A 13666-nucleotide genomic window follows, 5' to 3' on the forward strand; every position below is an offset into this window, starting at 1 on the left:
ACCTGACCAGAGGGCTTGAAAAGAGGATTTTCATAGCAGTCATAGAGTCCATTCTCACGTACGGATGTGAGATGTGGACACGCACCAAGACTATGCAAAAGTCTCTAGATGGTTGCTATACACAAATGCTCCGGATGGCTCTTGACGTGAGTTGACAACAGCACATGACGAACGTCAAGCTCTATAACGACCGCTCACCACTAAAATCGAGGCGAGAAGACTGCAACTAACGGGGCACTGTCTACGCCACCCCGAGCTACCTGCCAGCCTAGTCATCATATGGGAGCCCAAGCATGGGAGGATGAACCCTGGGTGCCCTCCCAAGACTACGGTCAACACGCTCCTAGAAGACAGTGGTGTGGCTAATGTAGATGAACTGAATACACTGGGAGGGAGAAGTGGAGAGTCCGTCATTGTGCCCGACGCCGGCCCCCTAGGTCAATGTTTTATAGTCAATGTTAAATAAAATTTTTCAAAATTATGAACAGAATTTACATTTAAGAACAGTCTGAACTGGCAACTATGGATTGTTAGTTCAGTTTTTTGGCTTCCTGATCTGGTAATTTAACCAGTCTGGCATCACCTCCAATTCTTTTAAATACCAGACACTATATCAAAATATCATAGATGCTAGAAACATGAAACAAAACAGCAGAGAAAATAGTTAACATTTCAGGTCAATAATATTTCATCAGGATTGGTGAAAATAACACCTGATCTGATAAAGGATTAACTAACTTTGCTTCTATCTCTCCAAAGATGCTAGTTAATGCATTGAGTACTTTAATATAGCATTGGCCATTTTATTACAGATAGCATTGGGTCAATATTCTTTCATTATCCAAGAAATCAATGTAGCAATGCCCTTGCATACAAATGACATCTTCTCATGCTTATAGCTTGCATGCATGTTGAGTAAATAACTAGTTTACCAATGGTACGTACATCTTTATTACACTGAGGCTGGAATATAAATGCAAGGGAGTATTACTACAAAATTGGCAACATTTTTGTGCCAAAGATCCCTCCAAAATGTTATAGCTTCACTATGGCTCAAAACAGAAGCATCCTGGGTCAGTAAAACTATATTCTAATGCAAAGGTGGGGAAAAGGTTGAACATCCAGGGTGGGTGGAGCCTTTGATTATGTTAGCTACTTTACTTAGATGGCAAGAATCGTGGAGTCTATGGAGGGCCACTGAGTCTTCAGTGATGTGCTCAACTATACCCACAATTCTTTGCAGTCTCTAGCAGTCACCAGCAGAGCAGTTGCCATACTAAGCCATGATGCATCTAGTTAGGATGCTTTCTATGGTACATTGTTTAAAAATGGTGAAAAGGTCAAAAGGCCATGCCAAATTTCCTTAGTTTCCAGAGGACACAAGGGTGCCTGTGATGTCTACATGATTGTGCTAGACATTCACTCCTAGCATCTTCTACTGATGCATAGTGAAGAGTATATTATCTGTATGCATCACAGCCTGGTATAGAAACACCAGTGTCCTTAGACAGAAAATCCTGCGAATAGTGGTGGATATGGCCAGTCCAGCTCAAAAGTTGAAAATTCAAAAGTAAATTTTATTATCAGAGTACGTATATGTCACCACCTACAACCCTGAGGTTCTTTTTCCTGCAGGCATACTCAGCAAATCTATAGAATAGTAACTATAACAAGATTCAATGAAAGATCAAGTAGAGTGTAAAAGACAACCAACTGTGCAAATACAAATATACATAAATTGCAATAAATAACGAGAACATGAAATAACAAGACAGAGGCCTTAAAGTAAGTTCATTGGTTGTGGGAATATCTCAATAGATGGGCAGTTGATTGTTGTTATCCCCTTTTAAGAGGTTGATAATTGAATGGTAGTAACTGTTCTTGAAGATGGTGGTGCGAGTCCTAAGGCTCTTATACCTTCTATCTGATGGCAGCAGCAAGAAAAGAGAATGGCCTGGGTGGTGAGAATCTTTGATTCAAGATGCGGCTTTTCTACTACAACATTTCACATAGGTGTGCTCACGGGCAAAGCCCTCCCAACCATTGACCACATCTACATTAAATGCTGTTGCAGAAAAATAGCATCCATTATTAGGGACTCCCACGAACCAGGACATGCTCTGTTCTCAACTGCTGCTATCAGGAAGGTGGTACAGGAGCCTCAGGACTCATACCATCAGGTTCAGGATCAGTTACTACCCCTCAACCATCAGAGCTCTTGAACCAAAGGAGATAACTTCACAACTTCATTTGCCCCATCATTGAAATGTTCCTACAGTCAATGGACTCACTTTCAGTGACTCTTCATCTCATGTTCTCAATATTTATTACTTATTTATATTATTGATTCTTCATTTTCTATTGGCATAGTTTGTTGTCTTCCGCACTCTGGTTGAACACTCCAGCTGGACAGCCTTTCATTGATTTTGTTATGGTTGTATTCCATAGATTCATTGAGTATGCCCACAAGGAAATGAATCTCAGGGTTGTATATGGCGGCATATATTTGCTTTGAACTTTAGAAGCTCTCAACCTTCTTAACCCCAGTACTGTTGATGTAAACAGGAGCATATGCACCATAGAGCTTCCTGAATTCAATGACCAATGCTTTCGCTCTGATGACACTTAAAGAAAGGCTGGTGTAATAACACCACGTCACAAGGCTTTCGCCCTCTTTCTTGTACTCCAACTCACTGTGATTTTGAGATTTGGCCCACTACAGTGCTACTTTCTGCAAACTTGTAAATGGAGTTACCACAGAATCTGGCCATGCAGTCATAAGCATGCAAAGAGTAAATTAAGGAGCAGAGGGTGCAGCCTTGTGAAAAACCAGTGTTGAGTATAATCATGGCCCCCATCTTTCCTGGTAAGAGTTTGGAAATTAGTTTGCTTGGAATTGTCGTTACTGAAGACAAAGCGGTAGTCAACAAACAACAGTCTAATGTAGGCATCTATACTGTCTGGATGCTCTAAATGAGTGAGCAAGCAGGTGGATCTGCCACGGATCTGTTTTCGTGATAGTTGAATTCCAGTGGATCAAGGTTCACTGGGAGGTTGGAATTGATGTGCTGTGATCAGCCTCCTGAAGCACTTCACGATGGTGAATGTTAGAGCCACCAGGCACTAGGCATTAAAACACAAGATCTTATTTTTCTTCGTAACTAGGGTGACAGTGGTTACCTTAAAGCAGGTGGAAACTTCAGGTTAACAATATCTGCAAACACCCTTGTCAGTGGATCTAAGGACACACCTGGGCCATCATCCAGGCCAGAAGCTTTCTGCAGGTTCTCTCTCTGGAATACTGATTTGATGCCTTTAAAGGGTTCAAGTACATTGGAGGCTGTCAGAATGTGTGGTGACATTCCAATCCCTGCTGTTCAAAACATTCATAGAATGGATTTAAGCTCATTAGAAGGGGAGCACTATTGTTAGTAATGCTGCCACCTGTTTTGTAACTTATTAGTAAACCCTGCCATAATTCATGTCTGGTCCGGGACTCTGTTTTGGACTGGTCTAGTCTCTTGGCATTCCTCATAGCTTACTGGATGTCATAACTTGATTCTGTGTAAAGGAGATGGTTACCTGATTTGATTGCTGTATTCCTAGACTTCAGTAGGGAGTAGATTTCCCAGTTCATCCATTGTTATTTTGGGAACACACAGAGTCCTCTAGTCACCTGTTGATAAAGCCCACAATGATACTAGCATATTCTTCGAGGTTGACTCCCAAGTCCTTGAACATGGACCAGTCAACTGAGACAAAGCAGTCATGAAGAAAGAAGCTCATTTATTTCCTTGGATCAGCTCTGTACCGCCTTCTGTACTACATCCTCATGTTTCTGCTTCTGTTAGTATGCAGGGAAAATCAGCACAGCCTGGTAGTCCAATGTACCAAAGTGTGGGCAAAGGGTAGCTCAATTAGCACCGTTAATGTAACATAACAATGATGAAGGGTATTTAGGACCCTGGTGAGACATGCGATGTGTTGATAGCATTTTGTTAACAGTCGAAATTGGGTTGGTTGAAGTTACTAGCTATGAAGAGGTACTCAGGGCATTTAGTTTCAAGGTTGTTGAGCACTGAGTACAGTTCATTGAGTACAGGCTTCATGTCCATTTGGGGTGCAAAGAAGAATGCCATGAGAAAAGCTGAAGTAATCTCCCAAGGCAAGTAATATGGACTTTATCATTACATATTCCAAGTTAAGTAAGAATTTGCCAGGATAGCCACATATCCGAGTACAAGAGAGCTGGTAAGAAAGAGGATCCCTCCACTTCTTGTTCTGCTTGATGACACCATTTAGTCCATCTTGTGAATTGAGAAGCTCTTAAGTTGTATGAGCAATCAGGTGAATCAGGTGTAAACCACGTTTCAGTGAAGCAGTGCACTCAGCAGTCCCTCAGCTCTTTGATAAGTCAATTTCGCTCTTAGTTCATCTACTTTGTTTTCAATATCCTTGACATTACTTAACAGAGTGCTGGAGGTAGGTAGCTGGGGAAATCTTGAATCAACAGAGATTAATCTATACTCTCATGCCTTGGAACACTTGTCACTCCATCATTAACACTGCTGAAGACCTTGCATCCTAATCTTGTATCATACATGTATAGGTAGGATCTGAACATGGTGATCAGCCTGTTCATATTGCAGGGGAAAGATGAGGACCAACTCTCCAATGAGAGGGTTTATACACACATTCACTTTAAAGAATCTGGGCGGGATTCACACAGAATCGTGTATGGGATACTATGGAAAGTGCAATGTAAAATACCTGGAGTATTAGCATTTCTTCCAAAAACAACGCATGAAATTTTGAGGACTAAACATTAAGCCTGAGCTGGTTTTTACTCGAAGCATGCTATCCATACCATTCAGCATAGAAGTAGCGGACAATTCCATTCATCCTTGTATCTTTCGTTTCCACTGCCTCCTCCCCATTCTCAGTTCACCTTGTTCTTCCCCATTCTCAAATTCCTTCCTTACTTCCACGCTTCTCCCTTTCATCAATCTCTTTATTCCTCCTCTTGCATTTTTCTCTTTTAACCTTTCTTCCAACCAGTCGTCCTCCTTTTATATTTCATTTGCCCCTTTTATCTCATGTATTAATTGTGGTATTGAATAGCTCTCCACATTACTGCTGCTTTTGGTGCTCAGCATACAGATTTGGTATTGCAGTTTTAGGTGGATCAGGCAAACCTTCCTACTAGATTTGACTCAGAGCAGGAATGCTGCAATGAGCAAAACGAACCCTAACAAACTATTTCAAGTGATACTGGATTATACAAAAGAGGATGGATACAGAAAATTATAGATCTAATGTACAATACACAAATTTTAGAAGCATTAAGCATATAGCCCCAGGCCAAAGGAGCAAAAGTCAATCAATCCAATTTCTATTCACACTATTTACAAATCAATAAGATCATGCATACCTGGAAAAATTCCACCAGCAACAAAAGGTGCACTTTTGTCGTATTCCACATGCAAGCGGGTAGGCTTGTTGGGGTCTGGGATTACATTCAATTTGATTATTGGCCCTTCCAATGCAGTTTTATTAATGACAGCTTTAACTTGCAATGTATACTCTCCCCTGAAATACAAAAGATAACCTATGCCATAAAATGTTTTTAACATTTCTAATTATCGCCCATAACACTAATAGAATACACTATGAAAGCAATCTTACTGCCAGAAAGTTAAATTGATTTTAAATATTAAACAACTTTCATCAATGTGCAACTTGAGGCTAATATACCATTCTTTTAATGATACCTGCAACACAAATCTAATATATGTACACCAATTTAATTTTAACATGAGATAATTTGCATTTTTGTAAATACTAGCTTTAATCAAGAGAGCTTGATTGATTTTCATTGCCAACATAATCATCCAGTTCATCCAGTTTAATTTTCAACACAAACTATCCAGTTCATAGAGTAACCCAACTCACCCATGACAATCAATGTGCCTTTCTGAGCTAAACCCACTTGGTCCACATCCTTCTAAACTTTCTCTATCCATGAACCTGCCCAAACGCCTTTTAAATGTTGAAAATGAAAATACACCCACCTCTATCACCTCTTCTGGCAACTTGCTCTACCTACCTCTCTATGTAAATACTTGCCTCTCAGATCTCCTTTGAACCTTTACCCTCTTACCTTAAATCTATCCCCTCTAGCTTTAGACTCTCATACTTTGGAAAAATGACTGACCATGCAGCATATCCATGCTGCTCATGATCTAATAAGCATCTACAATGTCACCCCTCAATCTCCTTTACTTTAGGGAATATCACCCAGTTTAATCAATCTCTCCTAAAACTCAACCCCTCAATTCCAGGTAATATCCTTGGGAATCTACCAACATCTGACATAGCTGTCGCAACTCCTGTATTCAATGCCCTGGTCTACACACTGCTACGTACCTTCTCCAATATCCTGTCTACCAGTGTCACTACTCATAGTGGAAAGTGCACCTCTGTGTACTTGTACTTATCAGTCACTCTATTTTACAATATTCCACACGGCTCTGCTATTCACCATGTATGACCTGTCATGGTTTAACTTTACAAAATGTAACACATTGCACTTCACAAACAAGAGAAAATCTGCAAATGCTGGAAATCCTAGCAACACACACAAGATGCTGAAGGAACTGAACTCAGCAGGCCAGGCAACATCTATGTAAAAAAGGACAGTCAACGTTTTGGGCTGAAACCCTTCCACAGGACTGTTGCACTTCTCCAAGTTGATTACGCTTTGCTCCCTTTCCTCAGTTGATCCAGACCCTGTTGTAACCTTAGACAATCTTCTTCACTATTCACCACACCACTAATTTTGGTGTCATCCGCAAGCATGCTAATCATGCCATGTCTAATCTATATCATGAATACACAGTATGGGACAAACAGGAGACTCAGCACCAATCTCTGCAGGAAACTTGGTCCCAGGCCACCATCTGACTCCTTCCTCTGGGTCAACTTGCTACTTTGCCTTGAATGCCGTGTGATCTAATTTTCTAGTCCAGCCTACCACAGGTAATCACGTGTAAGAAAAGTCATTCCTGTCACTATCCACATGGGCCTTAGCAAGGCCTCCGGCAATGTCCACTGCCTTGTCTGCATCTTGGTCACCTATTCAAAAAAGCTACGGAATTTGAGACATAGTTTCCCATTGCCATGCTGCTTCTCACTAATGACTATCATGCTCAATTTGACTTTGAAAACCATGTGCAGATCTATTGCACTTGAGTGAACACGGCCTTTTTCCCTTGGAGTGACAGAGGATGAGAGGTGTCCTGATAGAGGTGTACAAGATGATGAGAGGCACTGATTGTGTGGATAGTCAGAGGCTTTTTCCCAGGGCTGAAATGGCTAGCATGCGTAGGCACAGTTTTAAGGTGCTTGGAAGTAGGTACAGAGATGTCAGGGGTAAGTTTTTTATGCAGAGAGTGGTGAGTACTTGGAATGGGCTGTCGGCGATGGTGGTGGAGGCGGATATATAACCATATAACAATTACAGCACGGAAACAGGCCATCTTGGCCCTTCTAGTCCGTGCTGAACTCTTACTCTCACCTAGTCCCACCAACCTGCACTCAGCCTATAACCCTCCGTACCTTTCCTGTCCATATAGCTATCCAATTTAACTTAAAATGACAACATCGAACCTGCCTCAACCACTTCTGCTGGAAGCTCGTTCCACACAGCTACCACTCTCTAAGTAAAGAAGTTCCCCCTCATGTTACCCCTGAACTTTTGCCCTTTAACTCTCAACTCATGTCCTCTTGTTTGAATCTCCCCCACTCTCAATGGAAAAAGCCTATCCACGTCAACTCTATCTATCCCCTCATAATTTTAAATACCTCTATCAAGTCCCCCCTCAAGTTTCTATGCTCCAAAGAATAAAGACCCAACTTGTTCAACCGTTCTCTCTAACTTAGGAGATGAAAACCAGGTAACATTCTAGTCACACCACTAGTCACCGGCCTCCAATCTGACAAACAGTTATCCACCACTACTCTCTGGCGTCTCCCATCCAGCCACTGCTGAATCCATTTTACTACTTCAATATTAATACCTAATGACTGAACCTTCCTAACTAACCTTCTGTGTGGAACCTTGTCAAAGGCCTTACTGAAGTCCATAGAGACAACATCCACCACTTTACCCTCGTCAACTTTCCTAGTAACCTCTTCAAAAAATTCAATAAGATTTGTCAAACATGACTCCATGCACAAATCCATATCCATATTAACTGTTCCTAATCAGACCCTATCTATCCAGATAATTATATATACCATCTCTAAGAATACTTTCCATCAATTTACCCACCACTGACGTCAAACTCACAGGCCGATAATTGACAGGTTTACTCTTAGAACCCTTTTTAAACAATGGAACAACATGAGCAATACACCAATCCTCCGGCACCATCCCCGTTTCTAATGACATTTGAAATATTTCTGTCAGAGCCCCTGCTATTTCCACACTAACTTCCCTCAAGGTCCTAGGGAATATCCTGTCAGGACCCGGAGACTTATCCACTGTTATATTCCTTAAAAGCGCCAGTACTTCCTCTTCTTTAATCATCATAGTTTCCATAACTACCCTACTTGTTTCCCTTACCTTACACAATTCAATATCTTTCTCCTCAGTGAATACCGAAGGAAAGAAATTGCTCAAAATCTCCCCCATCTATTTTGGCTCCGCACATAGCCGTCCACTCTGATTCTCCAATGGACCAATTTTATCCTTTACTATCCTTTTGCTATTAATATAACTGTAGAAACCCTTTGGATTTATTTTATATGATAGGGTTTTTTAAGAGATACCTGGACAGGCGGATGGAGCTCAGAAAAATAGAGGGCTATGTGTAACCCTAGTTAATTTCTAAGGTAAGGGCATGTTTGACACGGCTTTGTGGGTCGAAGGGCCTGTATTGTGTTGTAGGTTTTCTATGTTTCTAATGCACATTTAATGACTGTTCAATCAACCAAACCTGTACTGCACTCAGGCACCAAAGTTGCAGTTAACAACTTCTGCGGAAAAACATTGTTTTTGAGTTCAGACAATAGTTTTAAGTTTAAATGTAAGCAGCAATGTTAAGTTCCTTCATTTTAGGTTCATATTTTCCAATGGGGATGAACAAAAATCTTAAAATTAACAAAATAACCAAAAAAACATTGGAGATACTTTTCATGTTAGGCAGTATTGATGCAAAAGGAAACAGTGAATATTGCAGGTAAAAGATCTCCTCATCTGAGAGAGGGTAAATTCTTGCACACTGCAATTTTATTCTTCTTACATTTCCAATACATATAGTAAAATAGCCTCCAGTGAAGTGATGAAATTATTGTGCCAGGAAAGAATGTAATAATGTGAGTTATTTAATAGCCTCAAAATCTAGCTTTAAGTTTGAACTAATTCAGGCAAATTACATAGAGAGCAGACTACTGCAGGAACTCAATGGGAAGGGGTGGGTTAAACAGCATTTGTGAAGGTAAAAGGGACCAAGTTCCTCCAGTGTTTTTTTTTCCAAATTAGTTAAATGTAAGCAACAGTTGGGCAAGATAGATTTTAAAGGTTAAATGAGGCAGAAGAGGCCATGCTGGAATCTCAGGCAAAAAAAGAAACACTGGAGGAATTCAGCAGGTCAAGTGTATCAGTGGAGGAAAATGATAACTGACACTTCAGGTCCAGACTCAACATCAGGACGATGCAAGGTCTTGATTCCAAAATCAACTATGCCTTTGCCAGCAGTTTTTCCCTTTGAAAAGATTAATAGGATAAGACTGGTTTAAAAAAAAATTATGACCTTCTTTATCCATTGTGTACAACACAGCTGTTTTTACCAAGTTACATATGCAATTAAGTAAATTAAAAATTGGGTTTTGCAACTGAAAAAATTAGCATCAGAAGATGGAAAAAATTTATGATTCAGCAAATTGTAAAGAGAACAAACTGGATGAGAGGGAACCAATAAGATATAACAGGGTGGTTTTTGGCTTTCAGGGAATAAAAGAAAAACATGTAATCAAATCACAGTTTACATCTTCATGGCTGGGAACACAGGAAAAAAAATCAAGGGGAAACCAAATGTAAAGTAATAATATTGAAAGTAGAATAATTAATATTAGTAAATATCTAACATTGGAGAAAAATGCAGGGTTACAAAATCTCTGAACATGAAAGCTTGCATCTTAATATTTTAAAAGTCGAGGCTACTGGAATGGTAGTGCAAGGTTTGATATTCAATTTACCCGATATTTAGAATATTTCCTGCTGATTGGCAGAAAGCCTATCTCAGCCTTATACAAATGAGGAAGGAAACAAAGCAGGAAACAGTAGACCAGTTAGTGTAACATCAGTTGTAGAAAGAAATTCTAGGATCAAGGATTAAAAGCAAAGCAATTAAAAACTTATTTGTACAACTTAGATTTACAAAAATAAAGAACTTTTGAGTAAAATAGACCAGAGGTCTCAGTGGATGAAAGTCATGGATGTTAAAATCATCCAACACAAAAGACTGCGTAGACACATGACACTAAGTAATACACTCTCTGGCCACTTTACTAGGTATAGGCGCGAAACCCAGTATACTCTTCTGCTGCTGTAGCCCATCCACTTCAAGGTTCGACGTGTTGTGCACTCAGAGATGCTCTTCTGCTCACCACTGTTGTAGTGCATGGTTGTTTGAGTTCCAGTTGTCTTCTTGTCAGCATGTGCCAGTCTGGCCATTCTCTTCTGACCTCTCATATCAATAAGGTGTTTTTGCTCACAGAACTGCCACTCACTGGATTCTTTTTGTTTTGTTTTTGTAACCATTCTCTGTAAACTCTAGAGACTGTTGTGTGTGAAAATCCCAGGAGATCAGCAGTTTCTGAGATACTGAAACCACCCTGTTTGGCACCAACAATCATTCCATGGTCAGTAACTTAGATCACATTTATTCCCCATTCTGATGTTTGGTCCGTACAACAATTGAACTTTTTGACCATGCTTTTATGTACTGATTGGTGTCACATGATTGGGTATTTGCATTAGAGGTGTACAGCACAGATGTACCTGATAAAGTAGTCACTGAGTATATAACAGCATCCAGGTAGAACAAGCTAATTAAGAATTGAAGTAAAAAGTCAAATATTCAGATTACAAATATGGAAGACATTGCTGAGACTACATATGGATTAACTACCAATTTTCACCTGCTTATCCGAGGACACAAGTCTGAACAGTGCAAGAAAACTTCATGAAAATGATTCATGCTGTACACGTGGCTCACGTCTCCAAGATTGAAAAAGAGTTGGAAAGCTAAGTGAACAAGTGACAGTGCCCTCTCCCGGGCCAACATCATGAACACTGGGGTACTAGCTATTTTGAACAGGCCATATTGTTCTTATGCCTGATAGATACTTCTTATAATTTACTAAATTTTTTTTTTATTTAGAGATACAGGCTGGGACAGGTCCTTCTGATCCAACAAGCTGCACTGCCCAGTAACCCACCTACTTAACCCCAGCTTAATCACAATTTACAATGGCCAGTTAGCTTACTAATCAGTATGTCTTTGGATTGTGGGAGGAAACCAGAGTTCCTGGAGGAAACTCACTTGCTTACGGGTAGCAACTGAATGGTGCCAGAGGTTTTTGCCAACCTGGGCAACTTCTTTGAGTTCATCCAGAAACACCTTAATTCTCCTGATGAGTTTTCGCCCCCCTTTTTAAGGTGGTTGGAGTCTTGTCTGAGTCCATGATCTACAGCTGTGCTCAAACTGCGTTCTTCACGAATGATGGATTCTCACTCTTTGGCATTTGCCAAGCACCGTGCGCTTCCAGGAGCGGCTTGGAAGATGTATGCCCTCAGGGTGCGGGGCCCTGTGGACAACCCAATTCCTTGTGGATGTTGCCAACTGAAGCATCATGGAAGACTGAAACATCAAGACAGCGGACACGGCTATTGGAGGCCTCAGCACTCCAGCAGGTGAGAAAGCACATGATCTCTCTCTCGATGGTGAGAGCCTGCTGATTCTCGAGTTGAGGGAACTTAAAATAACAATAAAGTGGTGAGCTACTGGCGACCCATTTCGAGAGGAACAATGTCTCTCTCCCCCTTGTTAGCGAGAGGGCCTGTTGAGGTGTCGAGGTGATGGGATGGAGAGTAATTTTGATGGTCTACAGATCTTGGTCTCTGGGGACTTGCTATTGCTTGGTGGGTGGTGGTGGGGGGGGCTAATGCTTTCTGCTGGAACGAGTGGGGACGAGGGGGATGGTTGATGATTTGCTGCTGCTTGTGCATGGTAGCGGGGAGGGGAAGCTTTGGGGTTCTAATATTTTTCTGTCATTCATTCTTTGGTTTCTTTCTCCCTGTTTCGTGGATGTCTATGAAGAGTAAGGTTGTATACTGTACACATCTGTGAACATTAAGTTGAACCACTGAACTCTGATGCCCTGAGCTATAACAACAGTGTGCTAACAACTATGCTGTTTAGACCATGACTACCAAAAGTGGAGGACTTTATTTTGAGGTAGAATGAGAACCTTAAGGTTACACATTGGAAGCACACAACAGTTCTGTACAAATTGAGGAAAACACACAAATTATACATTTGCCTGTTTTATCAGCATATTTAAAACACCCAGAAGAAAAATACATGATACTTTTCTTTTTGTTTTAATCATACCTTGCTGCAAAAATTTGAAATAAGCCAAAGTTTGCCTTTCCACTTTCATCAGTTTTCTGCTGTTGTGGTGCTGGTGACAGCTGAAAGAAAATAAATAATGGTACAAGACTTAAGATTATTTTTTTCTCTCTCAAAAACATAAGCCTGAAGAAATTCAAGTAAAATTCTTAACTTACTCATGATCAGCATAAAGTACAGCAAATGTATGTTGTTGATTTATAAGATCAGTATAGGATATAAACAAATCTGTACAACTGATCACCACCAAAAACATTGTGGGACACAAACAATAGCAAAAAATGTTCTGTAAGTTGGGCAAAGGGTAATTTGTGAAGACAAAGAATAAAACTAGGCTGGCCTTTTAAGAAGCTTCCAAGCTCTGCAATTCTTACATATCTACGTTGCCTTTGTTCACCACATTACAAGACTAAGTATTAGAAAGGTTAACAAATATTCATATGCTGGAAGTTGAACCTCAAGAATTTGCTAGTCTAAGGTCGAGTTTTACTTTCAAATAAAGGCTAAGGGAAGATCAAATTGAATTGAAAATAATCATAAGCAGCCTGCATCTCCTAAAAACATTTGCTTTGTTTGAAGAATTATGGCATCCTTCCAAAAGTGAGATTTTCTTTCTTCCTTTGCTCATGAATTGAAATGCCACATTTCCTGCTGGGAATGTAGTTACAGATGTAATTGTATTCTCAACCAAGACTACTAAACTTATTATTTTCCCCAACCTCTGTTCTTTCCTTCACCTGGTGCAAAACATTTTAAAGCTCAATGCAAGATCATTTTTCATACCAAGTTTGTGGGCTTCATAGGCTGAGCCAGTATTTAACCGCCAAAACCCAATTGCTCTTGAGAAGGTGGTGAAAAGCTGCCTTCTTGAAATACTTCAGTCCTTGAGGTGTGTGTATATCCACAATGCTGTTATGGAGCGATGCTTCACTACCAGATAAACTCAATGACTTCTATGCATTCTTTGA

General features: G+C 40.3%; 1 protein-coding gene across 2 annotated transcripts in view; it reads right to left on the minus strand.

Annotated features, from left to right (window-relative positions):
• The window catches only part of smchd1 (structural maintenance of chromosomes flexible hinge domain containing 1), a 173149-nt gene that overhangs the window by 50024 nt on the left and 109459 nt on the right, over nt 1–13666 (minus strand). For both annotated transcript variants that reach the window (XM_063062435.1, XM_063062426.1), the window contains 2 exons: nt 12681–12760; nt 5432–5589 (listed from right to left, as the gene is read on the minus strand). In XM_063062435.1, the coding sequence (XP_062918505.1) occupies nt 5432–5589; nt 12681–12760 (238 nt within the window). The remainder of the gene's footprint in view (nt 1–5431; nt 5590–12680; nt 12761–13666) is intronic.

The sequence above is a fragment of the Mobula hypostoma genome, chromosome 1, assembly GCF_963921235.1.
Source record: "Mobula hypostoma chromosome 1, sMobHyp1.1, whole genome shotgun sequence".
Classification (NCBI taxonomy): domain Eukaryota; kingdom Metazoa; phylum Chordata; class Chondrichthyes; order Myliobatiformes; family Myliobatidae; genus Mobula; species Mobula hypostoma.